Source organism: Grampus griseus, assembly GCF_964374135.1.
Source record: "Grampus griseus genome assembly, chromosome: 2".
In the NCBI taxonomy this organism is placed as follows: Eukaryota; Metazoa; Chordata; class Mammalia; order Artiodactyla; family Delphinidae; genus Grampus; species Grampus griseus.
The window spans coordinates 3,308,576-3,334,122 of record NC_139018.1 but is presented as its reverse complement, the minus strand read 5'-3'; the positions used below and the strand labels follow the sequence as shown (position 1 = coordinate 3,334,122).

The window sequence follows — 25,547 nt, the reverse complement described above, 5'->3', positions numbered from 1 at the left end:
GTTGCGGCTTTAGGGAAGCCGTTAAGTGACAGCCCGAGTTCAGGTCGGAAACCAGTAGAGAGGTGAAGGGCACGAGAGCTTTATTACTGGTAAAGCTGCGTGGAGAATGGGCTCTCGATCTGCAGTCGTGGTGCTTGCGGTCAGTCTGCCCCAGACCTGGACTTCCACCCCAGACCCTCGCCCAGCTGCCCAGCTGCCACTGCGGGCAGGACAGAGTCCACTGGTCTGGTGCGCGGCCGGCTCCCAGCGAGGGAAAGTGCTGAGCGGAGCGCGTTGGTATCCTCCTCCCAAACTGACAGTCGGAGGTCTCCCTTCCCGGGAGCAGGGGCAGGCAAGGGGGGAAGCTGCTCGTTTCCATACATTTCCCTTCCTCCACAGAGACACAGGTGTGTTCTCACGCCAACACGTAGGGTTAGCGATTTGTGGAAGAACTTCTCTGCCTCGGACATTTATTAATTGAGAAGAATATACGTAAGATAAAGAAATAGAGTGAGTGGCTGTTTTAAATACTAAGTATACCTTCCTTTAGGTGGATGATCTGCTGATTATTGAGGAAAAAATAGACCTGGAAGTCCGGTCCCTGGAGACTTGCATGTATGATCATAAGACTTTCTCCGAGATCCTGAACAGAGTGCAGAAGGCTGTGGACGACCTCAACCTGCACTCCTACTCCAACCTGCCCATCTGGGTCAACAAGCTGGACATGGAGGTGGGTATGGGGCCTGTTCCACACGGTGCTGCCCACTTGTCTGCTGTCTGCGTAGCGGTGGGCCCTGTTCCATAGCTGATTAGTTTGTCACTGAGAAGCGCGTTTCCATAGAAGTTACCAGTGACAGTCCAGTTCTCTCCGGAAACCCCGTGTAGCTAATGGTAGAGCTGAGCTGTGGTGTTGGCCGTAGCAACCTTCTTTGTGGTGTTGGCCGTAGCAACCTTCTTTGTAAGGTGGGAGCAGGGAGCTGTGGGGGAGGAGAAGGAGCTCTCTCTGTTTTCTGGATATTTGACAACCTCCTACTTGCCCTTCCCTGCTCTGCTGATAATTTAGGTGGTTCTTCCTGGCCCTCTTCTCCTGGCACCCTTCTCTGACCACCTTGTCCCCCTCCACCATCCCACCCAGCATCCAAGAACCTCTTATTCCTGGTGGAGAGGATCTTGGCTCACGCGTGTAGGGGTGTGTGTGTGTGTGTGTGTGTGTGTGTGTGTGTGTGTGTGTGTGTGTGTGTGTGTGTGTGTGTGTGTTTGAAGCATACTTGCCACCCCATGTTGCTTTCTTGTCAGTGTATGTCAGAGTGCAGCTGTGAAGTCTCTAGAAGGAGGATGTTTTATGGCGGAGGTCACTCAGTGGACAGATGGTAGTTGGTCAGTTCTGAAGTTGTTGTGTGTGGGTCACAGGTTTTCTCCTTTAAAATGGATACAGAAGTTGCAGTGTATCCACCAGTGGGACCCAAACAGTGAAAGTTCACAGGCCCCCCTCTTCTGAATCGACTGCAAGTCCCAGTTTATCTCAAGCCGCCCTCGCAGCATTCCCAGGATGGTTGTGTGGCCAGACGCTAAACAAGACATACAGACATCCTAGTCATAGGAAATGTATTTGTCAATCTGTTTGTCTCGTTACAGATCAGAAGAGAATTCTGGCCTTCTTCTTTACTTGTTGAAAGAAAATGGTCACTGTTTGGTGGCGGCTGTTAACTAGACTTACTGTGGTGATCCTTTTGCAGTATATACCAATATTGAATCATTATGTCGTATGTCCAGAACTAATAATAATGTTACATGTCACTTATGCCTCCGTTTTGAAAAGAAAAAGAAAATTGTTTAATCTCCAAATTATAGTTTTCTAGTTTTATCTCTGAGGCTACCAGGAAAATGCTTTTGTTCTGTAAATTGTCTATCATACCGAACAAATATCCAGACCTTCGCTACATCTGCTGCGTTTGTGTTGGTATCTTTATCCCTTATAAGTGGGGATCCTGCAAGTGGAAAGCACAGTCAGCCTAGCAGACGGTGATCTGAGGCTGGAAGGGGAGGAAATGAGGCTGAGAAGCAGGGGCGAAGGCTTGCAGTCAGAAGCAGTCCATCCTGGACCTAAAGCATCAGCTTTCCGTTAACGTGCTCTGAGCTAACGTTTGGAAGAAACAATGTTCTTGGACGTGTTTTCTCTGCAGATTGAAAGAATACTGGGCGTCCGCCTGCAAGCTGGCCTGAGAGCTTGGACCCAGGTGCTTCTTGGACAAGCTGAGGATAAAGCAGAGGTTGACATGGATACGGACGCACCTCAAGTTAGTCACAAACCTGGAGGAGAGCCAAAGATCAAGGTCAGTATTTCCCAGGGCAGCCGATTCAATAGTAAATTAAACAAGGTTCTCCCCTTAAAAACTACCAGGGAAAAGGTCACTTTACAGTGGAGAAACCTGACAGGTGCCACCACGCTCAGCTGACCCAAGTCAGCATCCCAGGGGAGATGTATGCTGTCACCTGTGGTGAGATGAGAAGGGCTCTTCACCCCTATGGTCTTCCCCCCAGTAACTATGAGGAAAACGTCAGGCGAACCCAGGTGGAGGGCCATCTCACAGGACACCAGAATGCCACGGTCATGAGAGAGAGACAGGAAAAGCTGAGAAAATGTCACAGACTGGAAGGGAGTGAGGAGCTGTGACAACTAACTGTGATGTGTGTCCTTGTTAGATCCTGGGAATCTGACTGAAGTCAGTGTTTCAGTTCATAGTATTATATCAGTGCTGACGTCTTTGTTTTGGTAATTACACCACGTTAGAGGAAGCTGGTGAGGGTGTATGGAAACTCTTCATACTTGCCTTAGAACTCTCCTGTAAGTCTAAAATAGTTTCAAAAATAGAAGTTTTTTTTAATAGAAAATAATATTTAGAAATAAATTTACACTGGGAAAAAAAAATCTCTGCTTTCTAAGCATGTATGATGTGTAAGAAATCATTTCCAGAACTGAACATGATAATCTGCTACAAGCAGGTGTTCAGACTATGACCCTAAAATGTCACTGTTTTCACAAAAATCTGAGTCGAATTCTTGTGAGAGAATGCAGTAGCGCACAGGACAGCAGTCTGTCTCCAAGCCAGCTGTTGCCCATTCGTGTGACGGAGTGGTCAACTGGAGCCTAGCAAGCTTTCCAGAAAGTTCTGTTCAGACTCTGCAAGTAGGTCCCTGTCTCCTGTCGTGGGTGGTGGCTATAAAGCTGTCCACCTCACACTGATTCATTAAGCCATGTGTTAGTTTTATGTAGTTTACAGTATGTGTGTTATATTTACCAATAAAAAGGTCTCACAAAACAGAAGCCTAGAAGAGCTGGGCAAGTAAAAACTTTGATCTGGGAGAAACAATTGGCGTTTCTTTTCTACGCAGACTTTATACCTTTTCTTTTTTTTTCCGCTTTTATGCTTGAAAAATGTTTTCACTTTGGAATATTACAGATATTCATCCCCAGAGTGTACTTTTTAAAATACTGAGATGCAGAAAAGCCAGTGAGTGTGTCTGAGTGGATACAGTATCTAGTGGAGACTGAGCTGGAATTCTCCATTAGCTTAAAGCACTGGCAGGTGGCACAGACTGACCCCGACTTGTAAACATACATCAGTAAAATCAGCCTCGTGTCACTGGTTTCTCAGGTCGCAAGGTCCTCGTGTCCAGATATCATCACACACGTCATATCCGATGGTGCTTCACGGAGCACCTGTTGTGTGTATGACACCCAGGCACTGGGGGACCCAGGAAGGACCCAAGCAGGGCCTGCCCTCTGACCTCCTCTTCCTTGGCGGGGGCACAGACCACAAACATGAAGTCAGGGAAGACCGAGTCTGTTGATAAAGTAAGACTTTGTGGTTCAGACGGAAGTAGTTTAATAATTAGAGAGAGAAAGTGTTCTTTATCAAAGCCATTTTACTGAAATAGATTGCTGAGTAAAAATGAAATCTTTGCTTCATAGAATGTCGTCCATGAGCTGAGAATAACCAACCAGGTCATCTATTTGAACCCGCCAATCGAGGAGTGCAGGTACAAGCTGTACCAGGAGATGTTCGCCTGGAAGATGGTGGTACTGTCTCTCCCCAGGATCCAGAGTCAGAGGTACCAGGTGAGCTCTGCGTCTCCCTCTTGCTCTGGGACTCCACCTCCACGCGCCTCTTTAAAGAGCTCCTGACGCGTCTTTTCAAACTCCAGACCTCAGCTCGGCACTCTGAGGGAAAGCTGGAGGAAGCTTTGTGTGACCTGACGTTCTTCCCAGTAGTTACTTTTCCACACAGTCGGGTTTGGAGGTCTGGTGTCAGTGGTCTCTTAGAAATTCCCTCCGTGAACTTCTGTGGGAATTTTAATTCCTGCTTTTCCCTGCCCACCCTCCCACTTGCATTTTTATTATGGGAATTTGCAAACATACCCAAAAGCAGAGGGAATCATGTGAGCTCATAAATAAAGCTCCACTTTATTTATCAACATGTGGCCAATTTTGTTTCATCATATTCCCTTCCCCACCCCGCAGCAGTAGATTATTTTAAAGCAAATCCCAGATATAGTATGCTCTTAGTAGGACACTCCTAGAGCAAAAGGAAAACTCAAGAGACCGTTGCATTCAGTCCCTGGTCTCTAGGCAATAGTACTTCTAAACAGGACCAGTGGTTTTCAAATAAACATATTCCACGATCTCTGCTGTAACCGACTTTTCTGGAAGACAGTGATCCTATCCGGAGGCGTGTCTCTTTCCTTGACTGTGAACGTAAGCTCAGTTCTCTTTGTCCTGCCCCCTCCTTGCCACACTCTTTTTGCCGGCTCTCCTGGCTTTCCTCCACCTTGCTGGCCTGTCTGCTTCACTGGCTCTACGTGTTCAGCGCCGTCTCCACCCCACTCTCTCTGTGTCTCATCCAGCGGGTTGGCTTTAAATACCAGTGCCACAACTCCGTGTTCCTGTCTCCAGCCAGGCCTTTTCCTGAACTCCAGACTGCCGGTCCCTTTGCCTCCTTGGCGTCTCCATGTGACCACCTGATGGACGTGTCAAACTGGACTTGTCTCTCAGACCCCTCCCTCAGATTTGCTCCTCCCCCAGTCTTTTCTTTCCCATCCTCCAACCTGCTTCTGGACACCCACTGTCGTTATCTTCAAAATTAACCCTAATCGGGACTTCCCTGGTGGTGCAGTGGTTAAGAATCTGCCTGCCAATGCAGGGGACACGGGTTCGATCCCTGGTCGGGGAAGATCCTACATGCCACGGAGCAACTAAGCCCATGCCACACAACTACTGAGCCTGCGCTCTAGAGCCCGCGAGCCACAACTACTGAGCCCACACACTACAACTACTGAAGCCTGCATGCGCCTAGAGCCCGTGCTCCACAGCAAGAGAAGCCACCGCAATGAGAAGCCCGCGCACCGCAACAAAGAGTAGCCCCTGCTCGCCGCAACTAGAGAAAGCCCGCGGGCAGCAACAAAGACCTGACGCAGCCAAAAATAAATAAGTTAATTAATTAATTTAAAAATTGAAAAAAAAAATAACCCTAATCTGTTTCTTACCACATCCAGCGCTACCACCGTCCAAGGTACCATAATCCCTCAGTCGGATTATTTAAGCCCCCTCTTGACTGGTCTCTCTGTGTCTGCTTTTGCCCCCTACAATCTGTCGTCAACACAGCAGCCAGAGCGCGTCTTAAAACTGTGTGTTCGCCCTGACGTTTCTCTTTTCGGAGCCCGTTAACGGCTTCCTGTCTCGCCCACCACGGCACCTTGCTGGGCCCCACGTGACACGCCGCCTCCCTGATCTGCTCCTCCCCTCACGGCTCTGCTGCAGCCAGCGCTGGGCTCTTGCTCATCCTCACACGTGCCAGGTGCACTCTTGCCCCTGAGCCTTTGCACTTGCTCGGAAGCCCTGGGAGCAAGTACTCACCAGGCTCCCTCCCTCCACCTCCTGGTCCCTGCCCATGCGTTACCTCCTCAGTGAGGCCTTCCCTGGCTCCCCTGCTCAAAATACATCCTCCCTGCTCCCACGTCCCCTCGCCCCCTCTTCCCTCCTTCCTCCATGGCACTGCTCACCCTGTGACATACTGCGTATTTTGCTTTTCCCTTAGTTGTCTCTCTCCTCCCACAGAATGTAAATCTATGTGAGCAGAGGTTTTTGTCCGCTTGTTGTACCTACAATAGTGCCTGGCACGTGACAGCCCACAAGTGGTTGAAACAAAGGAATGACTGTGTCGCGGGTTCCAGCATCCACGTTGGTGTTAACACTTGGTCGTGGTCACCTCACGCTCTCGTAGGCGCCACCTTCGGTCCTGCCTCCTTGGATGAGAGGCTCAGGTCTTGCAGGGCCCTGCTCTGGGGCGCCTGCTCTCTAACCGTTTTTGCCTTGTGCCGGTAGTGACACCACATCTTTTGGCTTGTGGTTGATGTTCCTTTTGTTGGTTTGAGGAGTTATATTATAAGTAGGCTTCTGGTTACCTGTGACTGGGATAAGTGAATGTTATCCCTTAAATACAGTTTCTTTCGGTTTATTTTAATTAAGTGAAAGTGACTCTGAGATTCACATTTTCGTGCGCACTACCTGCGTTCATTTCTGGCTTTGTTTGGTTAGGTGGGTGTCCACTATGAACTGACCGAAGAAGAGAAATTCTACCGGAATGCTCTAACACGGATGCCAGATGGCCCCGTTGCCCTGGAGGAATCCTATTCTGCAGTCATGGGCATCGTAACTGAAGTCGAGCAGTATGTCAAGGTGAGAAGCTAATTACATTCAAGTATGTTGTCTTACACACTTAGGGGTATGAGATTTAATGAATATGGAGCTAAAAGGCCTTGACTATGTGTAATGTAAACGATGAGGTGATATTTGCTGTCTTAAAACAAGGAGTGAACAATAGGGCAAACCTTGTGGGATATTAATCATTTTGGAGAACAGGAAACTATTCTCTTTTGATAGGAAAATTCTGAGGATTGGAAGTGAGAGTTTTCCTAACGGCGATGAAAGAACATGAGACTTTTAACAGAATATGAAAATATATGTTAATATTTTACAAAATGAAAAGTCAAACTGTAGTGTTTAACTCTGTTCTTCTTCACTTGCAGGTCTGGCTTCAGTATCAGTGTTTGTGGGACATGCAAGCTGAGAACATCTATAACAGACTCGGGGAGGATCTCAACAAGTGGCAGGCGCTCTTGGTGCAGATAAGGAAGGCCCGAGGAACCTTTGACAATGCAGAGACCAAGAAGGAGTTCGGACCAGTAGTCATAGATTACGGCAAGGTGAGCTCTGCTGTCTCACTGAAAGGTGTCCAGGGAGCTGGGACGGCAACATCTGACTAAAATGAAGTTGAGGCATAAACACTCCAGCGTGAAAGACTTGCTCATCCGCTGTCGTGTGCTCCTTCACCTGCAGGTCCAGTCTAAGGTGAACCTGAAGTACGACTCTTGGCACAAGGAGGTCCTCAGCAAATTTGGGCAGATGCTTGGCTCAAACATGACAGAGTTCCACTCCCAGATCTCCAAGGTGAGGAGGCAGGGTCCTGCCGGTGTGATGAACCCCCTGGTGCCCCTCGGCTCTCCGTTAAACGCTCTGCTCTCTCCGGACAGTCTCGCCAGGAGCTGGAGCAGCACTCCGTGGACACGGCCAGCACCTCCGACGCTGTGACCTTCATCACCTACGTGCAGTCTCTGAAACGGAAGATCAAGCAGTTTGAAAAGCAAGTGGAGGTGAGCTCTGTCCCTCACTGTGTCTCAGGTGGGGTCTACGGCGCGTCTCTGTCGTGCCCCTGCCGTGCTTGTAAGGGTGGGCAGGTGATTCTTAGGCACTTCAGGGTTTGAGAACCACAGGCTCCTGTCTTTTAAAATCTTTTGCTGTAGTTGTGGGCCTTCAGGTCCTCAAACTTGTATTACCTTCTCATAGTTTGGAAGGAGGGTGTGACGCCCAGCTCTAGCACGCTTAGACCCTGCTCGGGGCCGCCCGGTGCAGCCAGGAGCAGTCGCGGGACTGGCCACGGCGCCGTCGGGAGGGGAGCACGTGTGCTCCATAGCCGCGGGGTGCCTTCCCGTCCGTGGGAACCTGACGGCAGTCTCTGCTGCCCTTGTGAAGGAAAGTGCTAAGTTTATTCTGTAACCCTCAAAGCTCTACCGCAACGGCCAGCGCTTGCTGGAAAAGCAAAGGTTCCAGTTCCCGCCTTCCTGGCTTTACATTGACAACATCGAGGGAGAGTGGGGGGCCTTCAACGACATCATGCGGCGGAAGGACTCTGCCATCCAGCAGCAGGTGGCGAACCTGCAGATGAAGATCGTCCAGGAGGACCGGGCTGTGGAGAGCCGCACCTCCGACCTGCTGACCGACTGGGAGAAGACCAAGCCTGTCACGGTGAGTCTCGCCCCCGGCGCCGCAGCTTCTCCCAAGCCGGCAGCAGGTGACCTGGCGTCTCTGCTTTCGGAGACTTAAAAGGCCCTGCCATGGCTTAGATTTCCAGAATGAAGACTTTTCCCTGTAATTAAAAGGAGCAGTACTTGCAGGTAGTGGATTTGGAAACACAAAAGCCGACGTAGACCTCCTCGTGACAGTCACTTAAGTCAGGGAATTGTTTTAAAGACTAACGTTTTTCTGTTTGTAAGTTATCCTCTTACTTAGGCATAGTCAGAAGTTAGAATTTCCTCTCTCGTGGACACAGGCCAAGCATCCCGCTGCCGCCACTGCTAGGTCTGTGCAGTGGGGGGCAGCCCTGAACTCTGACGTCATTGTCGCGGTCGTTAGGCTTTCTGTACCGGGACCTGCCACACCCTGGTCTCTGGGTTCATTCAAGTATTTATTGAGCACCGACTATATTCTGGGCAGCAGAGATACAGTGGTGACCAGAAAGGAGCCCTACCTGCATGGAGTTAACGCTCCACTGGGGCACGGAGGGTAAAGAGTGAACGGGAAGAACAGGTATTTTAAGTCAGATGGTGATACGTGCCGCGGGAAAGGGGTGTTGGTGCTTTCCTGCTCTGCAGGGGGTTGACATGTGGAGGCTGAGGGAGGGGCTGGCAAGCGTGCCGTGGCCAAGGGGGCGTCCAGGCAGGGGGACGGCCAGTGTGGGGCTCAGGCACGTAGGTCACGGTCTGCCTGGCTCACTGGGTGGAATTCAAACTTAGACATACACGTACGCATAGAAGGGGAAGGGTTTCGAAATGCTCTGAACGTCAGTCTGGCTTTGTAGTGTGGATGGAGGTTCTCCGCACCAGTGCTGGGGGCTGATTTGGCCGCCCCACGTCTACTGGGTTGGCCTCTGTGCTGCTGGGCCCAAGGTCCTGCCTTGTGTTTCATTTTGGCCGAGGGGCCCCGCTGTTCAGCAGGCTTGTGCTTTTGCTAACGCCAGAGCTTCCAGGCTCTGCAGGGGAGTGAGTACTGATCACTAGACAAAGAGTGTGATCACCTGAATTTGAATATCTTTTGTTGCCTCACCTTGCTAGTAATGTGTTAGAGTGAAAACTTCGATATTTTGTGTAGTTATCCTCAAAGGTTATCAGAATGGAAAGGAAGTGTGTCAACAGTGTTAAGACTGAAGCAGAGTCTCCTCCAGTGAGAACAGTGCTTTCCTTTTCGTTCTTCTCTCGGTAACTGATAAACGACTCCGCACCTCAGGGAGGGCGTGGCTGGCAGCCCCAAGCACCCTGTCCCCTCAGTCAGGAGCGTCCTGCTCCAGGCCCAGGTCTGTCCTGACTCTTCTCTTCCATCTCCCTCGGCACTTAGTGAGGGGATGGCTGAGTCGAGAGGTGCTCCATCTTCCCCGTGTCAACCCTGGAGGTAAAAGTTCATCCAGTAATGGACGTGCATCATCAGTGTACAGCTTTTGGATGTTTATGCACGTAGACGTGTTCAAGGAGTCACATATTCTAGAAGCCCAGCAGGCCCCCTCCACCGTTTCGGAGCCAGAGCTCGTGTGTCCTGAGCCCCGGCTCTGATCCTCTGGCCTTGACTCTGCTTCAGGGCAACCTTCGCCCGGAGGAGGCGCTTCAGGCTCTCACCATATATGAAGGAAAGTTCGGCAGGCTGAAGGACGACAGGGAGAAGTGTGCGAAGGCCAAGGAGGCGCTGGAACTGACAGATACGGGACTTCTCGGTGGCAGCGAAGAGCGCGTCCAGGTACGAACCGCTCCAGCGGGCAGCTGGGGCCGGGCCCCTCGTGCTCACGCTGCTTCTGGCCCACAGTGTCTCGAGAGCCGTGGGGTGGTTCTGCTTCCAAGTTCAGCTGCTTTACTCTGCTTCATCGCAGGTGGCCTTAGAGGAGCTACAGGACCTCAAAGGCGTTTGGTCAGAACTCTCTAAGGTCTGGGAGCAGATCGATCAGATGAAGGAGCAGCCGTGGGTTTCAGTGCAGCCTCGGAAGGTACGTGGAGCTACCGGTAGCTGTTATGTACGCGCCTTCACGCACTGAAAGTTGTAGGCGTCACCTAGAAACTCGGCAAGCAAGGAACTGTTAGAGTTCACAAAACGTCACTTGATGGTCGTTTACATTACTCATCCAGATTAATGTAAAATTTCTCCTGAAACCATTTTAAAAATATTCCATCGTTTAAAGGAATGTTGGCAAACTAAATACCGTCTTGTGTTTCTCTTGACAGCTTCGGCAAAATTTAGATGGCCTCTTGAACCAGCTGAAAAACTTCCCCGCACGATTACGGCAGTACGCGTCCTACGAGTTTGTCCAGAGGCTTCTGAAAGGTTACCTCAAGGTCGGTGACCCAGAGCTGCGGTCACAGGTGTCCGCTAGAAACACGCCACACAGGTAACACGGCCCCGTCTCCCCACAGATAAACATGCTGGTGATTGAACTGAAATCGGAAGCACTTAAAGATCGCCACTGGAAACAGCTGATGAAACGGCTTCGCGTAAACTGGGTTGTTTCTGAGCTGACCCTCGGCCAGATCTGGGACGTTGACTTGCAGAAAAATGAAGCGGTTGTCAAGGATGTGCTGCTTGTAGCACAGGGGGAGATGGCTTTGGAGGAGTTTTTGAAGCAGGTAGGTAATAGGCTGATGGGCATTCCAGATCTTGTTTCAGGCTGTGACATAGACTGACGTAGACTGAGCCTCACATGTGGTCCCTTTTGTCTCCGTTACACTCGGTCACTTGTGTGGCTGGCGAACGCCCACATACTGATGACGTGCCTCTTTCGGTTTCATTCAGATAAGAGAAGTGTGGAATACTTACGAGTTAGACTTGGTTAACTATCAGAACAAGTGTCGCCTGATCCGAGGCTGGGACGACCTCTTCAACAAGGTCAAAGAGCACATCAACAGCGTGTCCGCCATGAAGCTCTCTCCGTATTATAAGGTACCGCTGTGGGGAGGTGTCCCTCCCGCACATCCACCGTTGTACCTTCAGACTTACAGTCAGGGCCTTCCCAGGTGGTCCAGCGATTAAGACTCCGCGCTTCCACTGCAGGGGGCACGGGTTCGATCCCTGTAGGGGAACTAAGATCCAGCATGCTGTGTGGCCAAAATAGATTCTTTTTAAATAATTAAAAAATAAAAATGGCCAGACTCACAGTTCCCAGGTGCCTCTGGTAGAAAATGTGAGTCACGTAAGTTGACAGGATCTTTATCTGCATGTTGGCATGAGTCCTGGTGTATCTGAGAGTGGAGAGTTCAGCAGTTGAGCTCTGCCTTCCATCCACCCGCTAGGTGTTTGAAGAGGATGCCCTGAGCTGGGAAGACAAACTGAACCGGATCATGGCTCTCTTCGACGTGTGGATCGACGTGCAGAGGCGCTGGGTCTACCTGGAGGGCATCTTCACGGGCAGCGCAGACATCAAACACCTGCTGCCAGTGGAAACCCAGCGGTTCCAGAGGTACAGCCTCGAGCCGGGACGGAGGGCTGAAGGGTAGGCTTGGCTAGTGACCACCCTTTGCACGAAGGCTGACGTTAACCTCCCTTTTAATTTGATTTGTAGTATCAGCACGGAATTCTTGGCTCTCATGAAAAAAGTATCCAAGTCTCCCCTGGTCATGGATGTTCTGAACATCCAGGGGGTACAGAGGTCGCTGGAGAGATTAGCAGACCTGCTAGGAAAGATCCAGAAAGCCCTGGGAGAGTACCTGGAAAGAGAGCGCTCATCTTTCCCCAGGTGAGAGGGTGGTTTTTACGGGGACTGAAGGGAAGGTCCGCTCCGGCGCCTCCTTCCCGCCCCTCCCTCCCTCCTGGCCTGTGTGTTCGTCACTCTGGCGTCAAGGGTTTTGTTACCAGTAACCGATTCAGTGAATACCGTTTCTCCTTCATCCATTGCTTCCTAATTATAACAAATAATCCTTAATTTTCTACCGTGGGTTCATTTACTAAGCTTCATTTAAACTATTATTCACCCTCCCAGGCAGCTAGCATCTCTTAAAAATTTAGCTGTGATTCTTTTTTTTTTTTTGGCCACACTGTGTGGCATGCGGAACTTCCCTGACCAGGGATCGAACCCATGCCCCCTGTGGTGGAAGCACGGAGTCTTAACCACTGGACCACCAGGGAAGTTGTATTTTATTTTCTAAGTGGCATTCTTTTCTTTCTGAATAGTTTGCTTAATATAAATAGAGCAGGTTTTTAAAAAATTCCTAAGGTGCAGTGAATTACATGAAACCCATTGAACTTCTCTTCAGGATCTGTTAGGTGAGTGTATATCTTTTGCTGAGGGCTGGAAGAAATTTGGATGTGATCTGAATTCAGGCTGGAGGTGGTCCGTCACAATCCATATCCACCTTCCTTTCCTATACAGTTTGAAGTTTTGCCTTGATTCCCCTTATTTGTGTATATGTAATGTTTTAGCAACTTACATGCTATTTTAATTTTAGGTTTTATTTTGTGGGTGATGAAGATTTGCTTGAAATCATTGGAAACAGTAAGAATGTAGCTAAGTTACAGAAACATTTCAAGAAAATGTTTGCTGGTGTTTCGAGCATCATCCTAAACGAAGACAACTCTGTCGTCCTGGGCATCTCATCCCGTGAAGGAGAGGAGGTAGTTACATTCATTGATTGTAACTTAGAACACTTCACTCCCATCTTTGCGCACTTTAATTCTTAGAGTTTCTTTATTTCAGGTTATGTTTAAAACTCCCGTGTCAATTACTGAACATCCCAAAATCAACGAGTGGCTCACCCTAGTAGAGAAGGAGATGAGAGTCACGCTGGCCAAACTCCTTGCTGAGTCTGTTACAGAAGTTGAGATTTTTGGTAAAGCAACTTCAATTGACCCAAATACCTACATCACCTGGATTGACAAATACCAGGTACTGTCCAGTAGAAGGGGGACAGTCTGAAGGTGAGGGCACTGGCTGATCTTTAAAACCATCCTTTTGGGTCTTGTGTGCCGTGTCTCGCAGGCCCAGCTCGTGGTCCTGTCAGCCCAGATTGCCTGGTCTGAGAACGTGGAGACGGCGCTGAGCAGCGTCGGCGGGAGCGGCGACACGGCCCCCCTGCACTCCGTGCTCAGCAACGTGGAGGTCACCCTCAACGTGCTGGCCGACTCGGTCCTCATGGAGCAGCCACCGCTCCGGAGACGCAAGCTGGAGCACTTGGTTAGTCCCATTCCTCCCAGCCAGGCTCCTGGGGCTTCGCCTCGGACAGTTGAAAGAACTCACGCTTGAAAAAGATCCTAATTGGTGTCAGGGAGAAAAACAAGTGGATGGCCTGGGGTGTGTACTTGACTCTCTGGTACTGTTGAAAGGCAATCTTGGGGGACAGGAGTTAACACACACGACCTCCCGACACAAAGGGGTGACACTCGTGCCTCTGGGTCTTTCACACTCTCGTCCTGTCCTTCGCAGAGAACACGCCCCGTGGCGGACCAGCCAGCGTGTCTCTGAGCCCGAGTGCTTGCTGCTGGCCTTTGCACTGCCGTGTGCAGCAGATGGACTGTTAGGATAGAGACAGCTCTTCTCCCATCACGTTTTATGCTAGTTGCAACTAGCAGAGTTTTTGTTTGTTGTTTCTTTGTTTTTGCTGCAGCTCTTGATTCTGTGTAATTCCATTGTGTGAATAACAGTTTTATTGTTTTTAAAAGTGAACAACAGTTCTGTTGTTTTTAAAAGTGAATGTTTACACTGTAACTGGACCTAGAATCTCAATTTAAAAGTCTACTGAATAACCCCTGCACCCCGAGGATACGCTTACGTACTTTAGTTTACATGCTTCAGCTCATGAAATGTACTTTCTGATAAGCTCTTTAAAGTGACTCTTTCTTCAGATCACAGAGTTGGTTCACCAGAGAGACGTCACCAGGTCCCTGATGAAGAGCAAGATTGACAACGCCAAGTCTTTCGAGTGGCTCAGCCAGATGCGGTTTTACTTTGACCCTAAGCAAACCGATGTGTTGCAGCAGTTGTCGATTCAAATGGCAAATGCCAAGTTTAACTATGGCTTTGAGTACCTGGGTGTCCAGGACAAGCTGGTCCAGACCCCCCTCACCGACCGCTGCTACCTGACGATGACACAGGCCTTGGAGGCCAGGTTGGGCGGGTCCCCCTTCGGTGAGTCCCTCCCCACACCTGGACAGGTGGAGTCAGATAGGAAATGTACTTTTCCAAGATTAAGCAAATGATCTAAACGTACTTCCTAACTGCCTGGCTGGTACCTTCTAAAACTTTAAATCCGTTGGCGGCTGTCGCATTTATACTTGACCCTTGAACGACGCTGATTTGAACTGTGTGAGTCCACTTAGACGCAGCGTTGTTTTAATAGATAGGCAGTCGGCCCTTCCTGCTCACCGGTTTCACAGCCTCAGATTGACCCAACCGTGGATTAAAGTTTCCGTCCGAGGTTGGTTGAATCCAGGGATGCAGAACCTGTGGCTACGGAGGGCCAACTATTGGACCCGAGGGTCCATGGATTTGGGTAGACGCAGGGGTCCTGGACCAGTCCACATGGAGACCGAGGGATGATTGTACTTCGGTTTTTTAAAATGAATTGCTTTTTACAGTTCTTAAAACTAAAGGTGTGTTCTTACTTGAGTTCTCAATTCCTTTTCTTCAAACAATAGGGCCTGCTGGGACTGGGAAGACCGAGTCTGTCAAAGCTCTCGGCCATCAGCTTGGACGCTTTGTTTTAGTTTTCAACTGTGATGAAACCTTTGACTTCCAGGTGAGAAGCTCTGTGGGAACCACCTAGAGTTAAGGGCCTGAGAGGGCTGGGTGGGGAATAGCAGGCGGCACCTCTTTGAGCTGTGTTGGCCTTACAGCACAGCATGGTCCTCTGGGGACAGGGTTACTTGAGCTGTTGGAGGTTCCCAGCACGTGCTTGACACCGACTTGAGCTTCACGTCTTCAAATTCTTCAAACTCGTCAGTGTAACATATCTTCCTGGTGTCTATGCCTGGGAATAAACAAATATTATGGGAAAGGTTTTTTAAACAACGTGTTAACCTTGTTATTGGGATTTTATTGGCACAGGAGGAAAAATGATACGTTACATCTGTACCACAGTTTATGAGGCACTTGACCTGTGGGGCTGGGCTCCTTGCCTCATGTGTGAAGCTGATGCCACCTTCACAGCCCCTCCCACCACCCCCCCACCCTGGGAGGAAGACAATATTGTTCCCATTTCAAAGATGAGCAGACAAGGGTTTCAAGATGTGATTTGCCCAGGGTGGGACCAGTCATCCAAGCCAGAATCGGAGCCCCATACAGCCAGCACCATGGCCGTGGTTTCAGCTCCCTTCCCTTCTTCTCGTTTCAGGCGATGGGACGGATCTTTGTGGGGCTTTGCCAGGTGGGCGCGTGGGGCTGCTTTGACGAGTTCAACCGCCTGGAGGAACGGATGCTGTCGGCCGTGTCCCAGCAGGTGCAGTGCATCCAGGAGGCGCTGCGCGAGCACTCCAGCCCCAGCTACGATAAGAGTGAGACTGGCTTCTCCTTACAGTTGCCTGGAGGGCGCAGAGGGGGTCGCCTCTTTGATCAGAAATAAGCGAGACTTTAACATAGCTCCAGGACTCGCTGCTGCAGGCGGGGCAGTGCATCCTGAGTGAAGACAGGCGGTAGGGCCCAGGGTAACGCTGCACCCTCGTCCCAGAGCAGCCCCGCGGAGCCATCAGTCCTTCCCCTGTAGCAGAGTCCCTGTGCTCCCTCCCCCGGCGTCTGCACACAACACAGGTTTGAGCCGCTCTGGGCCCCCCGCATTCCCCTCCCCCTCCCTGCATCCCACAGAGCCAAGCCTCCTGGCCAGAGTGTTGGGAACGAGCCCTCGTCACGGTGGGAGTGCCTGCTCGGAGGGCCCCGGGAGCTTCTTGCGCACACAGCCTGGGCTCGTGAGCTGGAGGACGTAAATAAATACATCCACGTTGGAGAGTTTACCTTTTAAAGTTCCCCTTTTTCCCATAATAACGGTAACTCATCTTACCAGACCTCCTAAATAAAACAAAAGGAGTGTCAAATCAGTACCTGTGTACTCCATGTTCCGTGTTCTCCTATGGAGGAAGTCTGATCCCTAAGTAGTCCAGGGATGGGGGGCGGGGGGGCTGTTTATTTTGTGTTTTCCTTTGATGACCCTACGAGAGGGTCATTCTCGTGACTTCAGCCGGTCAGTTTTGTCACAACATGGATTGGTTTTTATTTCTGCAACTATGGTTGGGCTGTGTTTCTATTCTTGCATTGACCTTGTGACGCTCAGTAATGCACAAATAGTGGGCTTCCTGCCTCTGGGACTTGATCCGTTACACATTCGGACGGTTTTCGTGTGGGTTAAGTGGGTGAAGATGGGCCTGCCTGGGCCGGTGGGCATCGTGTCTGGTGAGAGCCTCCAGCTCCCCTGGAGTCCTGGGCCGGCAGGGAGATGGGTGCTTGCTCTGCAGTTTTAGAGAGATTTTGGAGTGGATTTTTGACTATCACGAGTCTTAACACCATCCTCCGATTTTCAGCCTCTGCCCCCATTACTTGTGAGCTGCTGAACAAACAAGTCAAGGTGAGCCCAGACATGGCCATCTTCATCACCATGAACCCCGGCTACGCGGGCCGGTCGAACCTTCCAGACAACTTGAAGAAGCTGTTCCGGAGCTTGGCCATGACCAAGCCCGACCGGCAGCTCATCGCCCAGGTCATGCTGTACTCACAGGGCTTCCGCACCGCCGAGGTCCTTGCCAACAAGATCGTCCCGTTCTTCAAGTGAGTCACTTGAGTTATTCCGGATCGTGTTTCTGGCATGTGTCAAGTGTGCCATTTAAAGTTTACCTGTGTAGTTGCAACACTACCTTCCACGTATCCGTCTCTGATTTCTTGCTGTTCGATGCTCTTGGTGCTCAAAGTGTACTGTTTTTTAAGAAAACGCTTTCTCTTTCAGACTATGCGACGAGCAGCTCTCTTCTCAAAGCCACTACGACTTTGGTCTCCGAGCCTTGAAGAGCGTGCTGGTGAGCGCCGGAAACGTGAAGCGGGAGCGGATCCAGAAGATCAAGAGGGAGAAGGCGGAGCGCGGGGAGGCGGTGGACGAAGGAGAAATCGCGGAGAATCTTCCCGAGCAAGAGGTGGGCGGGGCACCCCTAACCGCTCAGGCCCAGGCTCTGCTTGTATTACCCTTTGCCACCCTGAAGTCGTGCCTGGAGGGCTCTCACTGTGGCTCACGTGCCCGGGGTGAACGGAGGGGACCCGCATTTGACGGGAGGCCTGGGGGTGGGGGCGGGGCGCTGGGCCTCACTGCTTGCTCACGGGACAGCTGTGCCGTGGGTCCTCCGGGGACAGGGCAGTAGACCTGGAGCCGCCCCCCCGCAGAGCTCATCCCCTTCACCCCACGCAGATCCTGATCCAGAGCGTCTGTGAGACGATGGTGCCAAAGCTGGTGGCAGAAGACATCCCGCTGCTTTTCAGCCTCTTGTCGGATGTGTTCCCTGGGGTCCAGTATCACCGGGGCGAGATGACAGCGCTGAGGGAGGAGCTCAAGAAAGTGTGCCAGGAGATGTACCTGACATACGGAGACGGAGAAGAAGTCGGCGGGATGTGGGTTGAAAAGGTAGCTGGGATCGTGGTGTTGGCTGGCGCCTCACAGACCCCGCAGGTGGCCACAAGCGGTAATGATGGCCGTGGACTTGGTGGAGAAGCCGCGTCTTACCGGGCTTTGTCCACCAGGGGCGTCGTCTGGTTTGTGGAGATTTGCCCCAAGTCCTGTTAGGATTTTTTCTTAACTTGAGAGTAGTGATAGGGAAACTTACCTGAAATTTTCAATTACGTGGTACAGTTTGTTCTCTGAAAATGCTGGCTAAAAGGGGATCACGATGAAAACCGTCTATGGCGGTAAATGATCTGCTTACAAGACTTCCCAGTACCATGATTAACAACATAAATGTGTAATCAATAGGGTTTACATTCTGTATCGACTTCTTTCCTTTATCTCCTCTGTGAGATTCACTTAAGAAAAAGCGTGTCACGTGCACAAGCTGTGCGTGCTGATCCTCCGCTGCGGTCCTGGGTTAGACAAGGCGGCTCGTTCATCCGGTCTCTGTCCTCCCGGCAGGGCACCTCAGGGGTCTCTCCTGAGGCAGCTCGGTGAGCATCTCCTGACTCAGTCAGACAGCTCCACAGTTCAGTAAAAACCCTCTGTGTTTGCTGTGCTGTGGCCAGTTGAAGGTCTCTCTGGTTAGAAAGTCTCAGTACTTGCCTTGGAAGAGTCACAGCACACGTCTCTTGCTTGGCGGCGGGAGAAGTGGTGAGGAACCTTCCACCTTCTTTCTCTGGAGTGCTTATGGTGCTGGTCGGTCTGGCCCTCAGGTTCTCCAGCTCTATCAGATCACCCAGATCAACCACGGCCTGATGATGGTGGGGCCCTCGGGCAGCGGGAAGAGCATGGCCTGGCGCGTTCTTCTGAAGGCTCTGGAGAGGCTCGAGGGTGTGGAGGGCGTGGCCCATATCATCGACCCTAAAGCCATCAGCAAAGACCACCTGTACGGAACCCTGGACCCCAACACCAGGGAATGGACAGATGGGCTGTTCACACATGTTCTGAGAAAGTAAGTGCACTTGGGTGGGTGTCCGCACTCTGGAGAACTGGGACCTAGGCACTCTGTCCTCGTGGTAACAGCGTACGTTATTCTTCTTACCACGCTCTGGACAAATCAAAGTCACTTTAGAAACCGTTACAGGCTGAGCGTTTTCAGCCTCAGTCACGCGCTGCTGTAAAATCCTCCCACCAGGATCATAGACAACGTGAGGGGCGAGCTGCAGAAGCGCCAGTGGATCGTCTTCGATGGCGACGTGGATCCCGAGTGGGTGGAGAACTTGAACTCGGTGCTGGATGACAACAAGCTGCTGACCCTGCCCAACGGAGAGCGCCTCAGCCTTCCGCCCAACGTACGAGGCTAAGTATCCCACCCTGACTGCCTGGCGCGCAGCCGGGGGGGCGGCTCCAGCCTCTGTGGCAGCAGTCAGTGTCGGGGCCTCTCTGTGCTACATGCTTTCCATTCCTGTGGCTGGTGAGAAATGTTTTCAAAGCGTTCATTCATGACTTTCCACTACTTGCTGAATATTAAGCCTACTCAGTAATTCCTGGGTAGCCTTTCCTACGACTCCGTGAGGTGGGGTTGTAGTTGGGATTCCTGGGAAATGGCAGAACAAGGGATTTACATATGGACACTTTCAGGGTCATCCCTTGGAAATGAGCCCTTGATCCAGGTCCTGACCACGCCCCCTGACAGCGGTAAACATGGGCAGGCCTGGCCTGGGCGTGCGTTCATACTTTGACCCCACTTTTCTGGAGTTCCGTCGTGTGCCGGGCCTTGTTCTAGATGCTGAAAATGTAGCTGTAAGCAACACAGACAAAACCCCTGCTCTCCCAGGGCTCACAGTCTGAGGTGGGAGACAGACAGGATAAGTGGTGATGGGGCTACGGAGAAAGTAAACTGGAGGAGAGCAGCCGCCGGTGCCAAGGGGTGGAGCTTGCACTGGCAGAAGGGGCGGCGCCGAGGCTCCCCGGGGAAGCTGAGGGCACGAGGGGGCGGCTCCTGTGGCTTCCGGGCGTTCCAGGTGGAGGGGCGGATGGCGGGGGAGGAGCGTCTGGCTGTGCCCGGCGTGTGCGAGGAGAGCGGGGCAGTTGGCTGATGTGGAGAGAAGTTGGGGCGGGACCCAAGGGGGAACAGGCGAGATGAGGTCAGGCCCGGGGTCACTGAGGACTGGAGCTTGCGCGCTAGGTGAGCTGGGAGGCCACGGCACCCCAGGCACAACCGTGGAGGTGCTGAGAAGTAGCTGAGCTGTGGGTGTGAGTTCAAGCTTGTTCCAGTGGGGTCGCCTGACGGGCTGGAGGTGGGTGGAAGGGAAGGGAGGAGTCCGGCCGCACTCCTGAGCCGCTGGGGAGCAGGAGCCTTTCCTGCGACGCAGGGTCAGCATCGGTGGTTATCGCCGCTTCAGAAACCAAGCCGCGGGTCTGGGAACATGCACGTATGCAGACTCGTGTCTTGATTTGACTTGTCGGGTTCTTTTCTTACAGCTCACTACCCAGTAGATTCTAACTGTTGTCAGAAAGATTGATCTCCTTGTGAGGCGTGTTAGCAGTGATGTTAAGGCTCTGGGATCAGATGGTCCAGTTTGAATCTCAGCCCCACTGGCGACTAGCAGTGGGACTCGGCGAGGCTGCCAACCCCACGTGCGAAAGGGGACCCTGCTGGCCAGCCTGCCGGCGGGTTCGAGGCCAGGAACCTGGCCACAGCACCTCACTGCTGACCCTGCCACCCAGGGAGCTGTTGGCTCCGTCCCACCAGAGCTCCTCTCCTCTTCTCTCCTCCCCACCACACACAGGTTTTTTCCCGCCCAGATTCTCAGGGAGAGAGCGTTGGTGGATGTTGTGATGAGGCAAACCGTAGACATTTTTACTTCTAAACCAAGTGCAGTGAGATTGGATTTAAATTGCTCTTTCAGTGGGCATATAGGTAAAGTATTAGTACCCGGGTCTGTACCAAACCCATGTCATTAACCGTGCTCGGTGTTCTCTTCTCTCAAGGTGCGCATAATGTTTGAAGTGCAGGACCTGAAGTACGCCACCCTGGCCACGGTGTCGCGCTGCGGCATGGTCTGGTTCAGCGAGGACGTGCTCAGCACGGACATGATATTCAACAACTTCCTGGCCAGGCTGCGCAGCATCCCCCTGGACGAGGGGGAGGACGAGGCCCAGCGCCGGCGCAAGGGCAAGGAGGACGAGGGCGAGGAGGCCGCCTCCCCGATGCTGCAGGTACGCGGGCCAGCGCCGCTCCGCCGAGTGCAGCCAGCTGGCACCTGAGGGTGCTGGGCCGCGGCGCAGAGCGAGCCGGGTGTCCCACCCTGAGCATCTGGAAGGCGGCGTGCTTTTCACGATGGTCACTGCTCCGCTGCTGAAGCCGGCCACTCGCTGGAGGTTTGCATAATCAGTGCAGTCGCTGCTGCAAAAGCGTAGCCGTGCACGGAAAATTTAAAGAATTCTTTCAGTTTTCTTTGCAAATTGATGAAAGGTGGACCTTTTGCATTTCGTTGGTGAAGACCAATGTTCCTAGGAAGCGTGATTTTTTTTTTTTGAGAACCACCAAGATGAAGGAATAAAGGGTTGGTCGTTGAAGCTTCATTCCTCATTTTTTCAACCCATAAAACTACTTTTCACAGTTGCGTGATCCTCTCCTGGGCCTAGGTTAGAGGAGATGAAAACCTCCCCGCTTTTTGAGATGGTAGCTAAGCATCACTCACTCCCTCCTGTAGATCCAGAGGGACGCAGCAACGATCATGCAGCCGTACTTCACGTCCAACGGCCTGGTCACCAAGGCCCTGGAGCACGCCTTCAAGCTGGAGCACATCATGGACCTGACACGCCTGCGCTGCCTGGGCTCGCTCTTCTCCATGCTGCACCAGGCCTGCCGCAACGTGGCCCAGTACAACGCCAACCACCCCGACTTCCCCATGCAGATCGAGCAGCTGGAGCGCTACATCCAGGTCAGGAGGGGTCCAGCTGTGGCCAGGTGCTGGGGGAGGTGCCGACAGCATCTCTGGGCACCACTGCTTCAGGGTGACATCGTTGTAAATGTCTTTCCTTTATTGTTGAAATTCCATTCAAAACGGGACCCACTTCCTATTCCAATAGCGGTATCTGGTTTACGCCATCCTTTGGTCCTTGTCTGGAGACAGTCGGCTGAAAATGAGAGCAGAGCTGGGTGAATACATCAGAAGGATCACGACGGTGCCACTGCCCGCTGCTCCCAACATCCCCATCATCGACTACGAAGTGAGTGCGCGCCTCGACTGGATGTCGTCTTTTCTTTCGTAGGAGGGTTTTGTCCTTTTAGTTTTCTGTGGCACAAGGGATGCAGGTTGACTTGGAGGTTCTGACTTGCATGAAAGCGAGCAAGTCTTGTAGGTGAGCAGGTACGTGGGTCCCAGGGTGACCGGCGCCCGCCCGTGTGTGCAGGTGTCCATCAGCGGAGAATGGTCGCCGTGGCAGGCCAAGGTGCCTCAGATTGAAGTGGAGACGCACAAGGTGGCCGCCCCTGACGTCGTCGTGCCAACGCTGGACACCGTCCGCCACGAGGCCCTCTTGTACACCTGGCTGGCCGAGCACAAGCCGCTGGTCTTGTGCGGCCCTCCTGGGTCTGGCAAGACCATGACGCTCTTCAGCGCCCTCCGGGCCCTGCCCGACATGGAGGTAAGGAGGCTGGAGTGGGCAGTGGGCCTGGGGCTCCAGCACGGGGTCGGCCTTCCAGCACCTCACTTGTTTCTTCCCTTCTCCAGGTCGTGGGTCTTAACTTCTCCAGCGCTACTACTCCAGAGCTCCTGCTAAAGACTTTTGACCACTACTGCGAGTACAGACGCACGCCGAACGGGGTCGTCCTGGCCCCTGTTCAGCTTGGGAAGTGGCTGGTGTTGTTCTGTGATGAAATCAACCTGCCAGACATGGATAAATACGGGACGCAGAGGGTCATATCCTTCATCAGACAGGTGTGTTTACGTCCACGAGGTGCCCTCTCCTCCACAACGTGTCCTGTTCACATGTGCCCCTAACGTGTCTCACTCCCCCTTGCCCTCAGATGGTGGAGCACGGAGGCTTTTACCGAACCTCAGATCAAACTTGGGTGAAGCTGGAGAGGATCCAGTTTGTCGGGGCTTGTAACCCGCCCACTGATCCTGGAAGGAAGCCCCTCTCTCACAGGTAACACACAGCCCCGTAGACTTCCCTGATCTCACACACACCGGTTCCGGGTTTGCTTTAAATGTAGCATGACGAAACTGTAGTTGTCATTATAAAAAGGTAACAAAATACTGCTCGTCGTGGGGTTCCTCTGGGGTTATGTCACTGTGCTGGGAACACACTCAAAATGAAAGCGACGACTTGCTGGGCAGTAGTGAGCTGCCCCAGACCTGCCTGTAGGGCCAGGATGAGGCTGAAATAAGCCTGAATCGTTTTCCCACCTTTGCTCGGTTCTTTTTCGGTTTTTTGCATCTACAGTTACGTGTCAGACCCAGGCCCAAGTAGTTTGAGTGAGACCTCAGCTGTGGCGCGAAGCCGTGGGGGCGGGTCAGGAAGCCCCGGGTCGGCCTGGGACAGGGAGGCAGCCCTCCCAGGCATGCTGCCCCTCACCCCATACGAGGCTGAGCCGGGCTGTCTTTGTGTAGGTTCCTGCGTCACGTGCCTGTGGTGTATGTGGATTACCCGGGACCCGCCTCCCTGACGCAGATCTACGGTACCTTCAACCGGGCCATGCTGCGCCTCATCCCGTCCCTGCGCACATACGCAGAGCCTCTCACCGCGGCGATGGTGGAATTCTACACCATGTCCCAGGTGTGTGGCGTCTCTGCCCCGTCGTGACCGAAAGGCTCTGTTGAGAGACTGAGCTTCACCTGGAGCTCCGGCTGAGCCGGGAGACTTGCTCCAGGGTCTCAACAGATGATGCTTCCGGCAGGTTCTGCAACCGCGAATATCCTCTTGTTCTTGCCGTCCTCGTCTGGCACGTGTACATGTATTCATTCCCCTTACGAAACCGAGACCGTGCTGTGCCGTTTCTAAAAGGACGTGGCCACTTCTGTTTTAACAGCACCAACATGTGCCTGTTTGTACTTGTTCTTCTGCAGTGTTTGTGGTGACTGCATGTGGCCAAACCTGTCGGGGCTGGACCGGTTACAGTTCCACCACAATGCCTCTTTCAGCCTTGAAAAAATATTTATTGAAAAGGTCTTTGCCCACTGGGACTTCCCAGGCAGTCCGGTGGTTAAGACTCCATCCCTCCAATGCAGGGGGCGCGGGTTCGATCCCTGGTTGGGGAGCTAAGATCCCACGTGCTGCGGGGTACTGCCAAAAAAAAAAAAGATCTTTGCCCACCAGATGAGCAGAAGTGGCTCTCACGGTTTTGGCTTGCGTTTCTTTGTCAGCCTCTGACAAGGGCCCTTGCAAGAGAACTGCCGACTTTCCCCTGAGACGGCCATCTTTTTTTTTTTTTTTTTTTTTTTTGCGGTACGTGGGCCTCTCACTGCCACGACCTCTCCCGCTGTGGAGCACCGGTTCTGGACGCGCAGCCCCAGCGGCCATGGCCCACGGGCCCAGCCGCTCCGCGGCACACGGGACCCTCCCGGACCGGGGCACGAACCCGCGTCCCCTGCATCAGCAGGCGGACTCTCAACCACTGCGCCACCAGGGAAGCCCTATTTTTTTTTTTACGTATAAATCTTTAAATATAATTAATTGCAACATAAAGTGAGCAACTTGGGTCTACTGAACAGTAGTCCCAACATTATTTACCAATTCATTCTCAAATATTCCAGGGTCTAGAGTCTTTATTCTCAATATAAAAATGTTATACTGCATTTGACTTTTTAACTACTTTCCGTGTCTTAGGACATTTACATGTAACTTGCATCTTTTCGATTCCTGCAGGAGAGGTTCACTCAGGACACACAGCCCCACTATATCTACTCGCCCCGTGAAATGACCCGGTGGGTGCGAGGTATCTTCGAGGCACTGAGACCCCTGGAGACTCTGCCTGTGGAAGGCCTCATTCGGATTTGGGCACATGAAGCCCTCCGTCTCTTCCAGGACAGGTAAAACCAAGGATGTTGACCCTTCCGACCCCCCGAGTTAGGGTCTGCATGAGGCAGGCTGAGCTGGTGATGGACAGGAGTGAGGTGGCGAGGGCAGCCTTGCATCTGGGAGTTGATCACGGCCACCCCTATGTACGAGACCCCGACGGCCCTGCTGGTTACCGGTAACCTCGGGCAAGGCACTTTAACTCACCTCTTTCACTGTCGGGTGGGCCCCACACAAGGTCAGGGCACAGAGGTCACAGGTGAATTTCAGTGCCTTCTAACAGCAGCCTGGGGTGCAGTTCCGTAACCACCACCCCTTCCTCACCCTCAGTCTTTGCTCTCATCAGAGGATTTGCAGCTGTATCTCTGGGACTTTAGTTTTCTCTTTTTACCTGTTGGCCACTTATTTCAAGTCTAGCAAGTTTTGACTTTTTCTAGTTAAGTGACCAGTACTGAAGGGAGAGACTTGCTAGCGGCTGTAGTGGTCAGCTTGGATTGTGGAAGGTTTTGTGGTTTGAACATTGTAAGTCTCAGTAAAACGTTGAGTCGTTTTCTCTCTTAAGGCATCTTGAAAGTTATTGACCTTTTTTTATTATTATTCAT

The 25,547-nt window shown here is 52.1% G+C and overlaps 1 protein-coding gene across 1 annotated transcript in view; it reads left to right on the top strand.

Annotated features, from left to right (window-relative positions):
* The window catches only part of DYNC1H1 (dynein cytoplasmic 1 heavy chain 1), a 65,695-nt gene that overhangs the window by 17,758 nt on the left and 22,390 nt on the right, over positions 1-25,547 (top strand). Inside the window, exons 9-42 of the mRNA XM_082649223.1 lie at positions 530-709; positions 2,163-2,312; positions 3,953-4,099; positions 6,575-6,715; positions 7,066-7,242; positions 7,376-7,486; positions 7,570-7,689; positions 8,102-8,341; positions 9,944-10,099; positions 10,230-10,343; positions 10,579-10,689; positions 10,768-10,977; positions 11,144-11,290; positions 11,641-11,807; positions 11,910-12,083; positions 12,793-12,958; positions 13,041-13,229; positions 13,323-13,517; positions 14,186-14,468; positions 14,978-15,078; positions 15,673-15,832; positions 16,850-17,093; positions 17,269-17,452; positions 17,722-17,934; positions 18,690-18,928; positions 19,112-19,268; positions 20,911-21,138; positions 21,636-21,866; positions 22,015-22,155; positions 22,339-22,572; positions 22,659-22,865; positions 22,955-23,076; positions 23,541-23,706; positions 24,796-24,959. Of these exons, the coding sequence (XP_082505349.1) occupies positions 530-709; positions 2,163-2,312; positions 3,953-4,099; positions 6,575-6,715; positions 7,066-7,242; positions 7,376-7,486; positions 7,570-7,689; positions 8,102-8,341; positions 9,944-10,099; positions 10,230-10,343; positions 10,579-10,689; positions 10,768-10,977; positions 11,144-11,290; positions 11,641-11,807; positions 11,910-12,083; positions 12,793-12,958; positions 13,041-13,229; positions 13,323-13,517; positions 14,186-14,468; positions 14,978-15,078; positions 15,673-15,832; positions 16,850-17,093; positions 17,269-17,452; positions 17,722-17,934; positions 18,690-18,928; positions 19,112-19,268; positions 20,911-21,138; positions 21,636-21,866; positions 22,015-22,155; positions 22,339-22,572; positions 22,659-22,865; positions 22,955-23,076; positions 23,541-23,706; positions 24,796-24,959 (5,969 nt within the window). The remainder of the gene's footprint in view (positions 1-529; positions 710-2,162; positions 2,313-3,952; positions 4,100-6,574; positions 6,716-7,065; positions 7,243-7,375; positions 7,487-7,569; positions 7,690-8,101; positions 8,342-9,943; positions 10,100-10,229; positions 10,344-10,578; positions 10,690-10,767; positions 10,978-11,143; positions 11,291-11,640; positions 11,808-11,909; positions 12,084-12,792; positions 12,959-13,040; positions 13,230-13,322; positions 13,518-14,185; positions 14,469-14,977; positions 15,079-15,672; positions 15,833-16,849; positions 17,094-17,268; positions 17,453-17,721; positions 17,935-18,689; positions 18,929-19,111; positions 19,269-20,910; positions 21,139-21,635; positions 21,867-22,014; positions 22,156-22,338; positions 22,573-22,658; positions 22,866-22,954; positions 23,077-23,540; positions 23,707-24,795; positions 24,960-25,547) is intronic.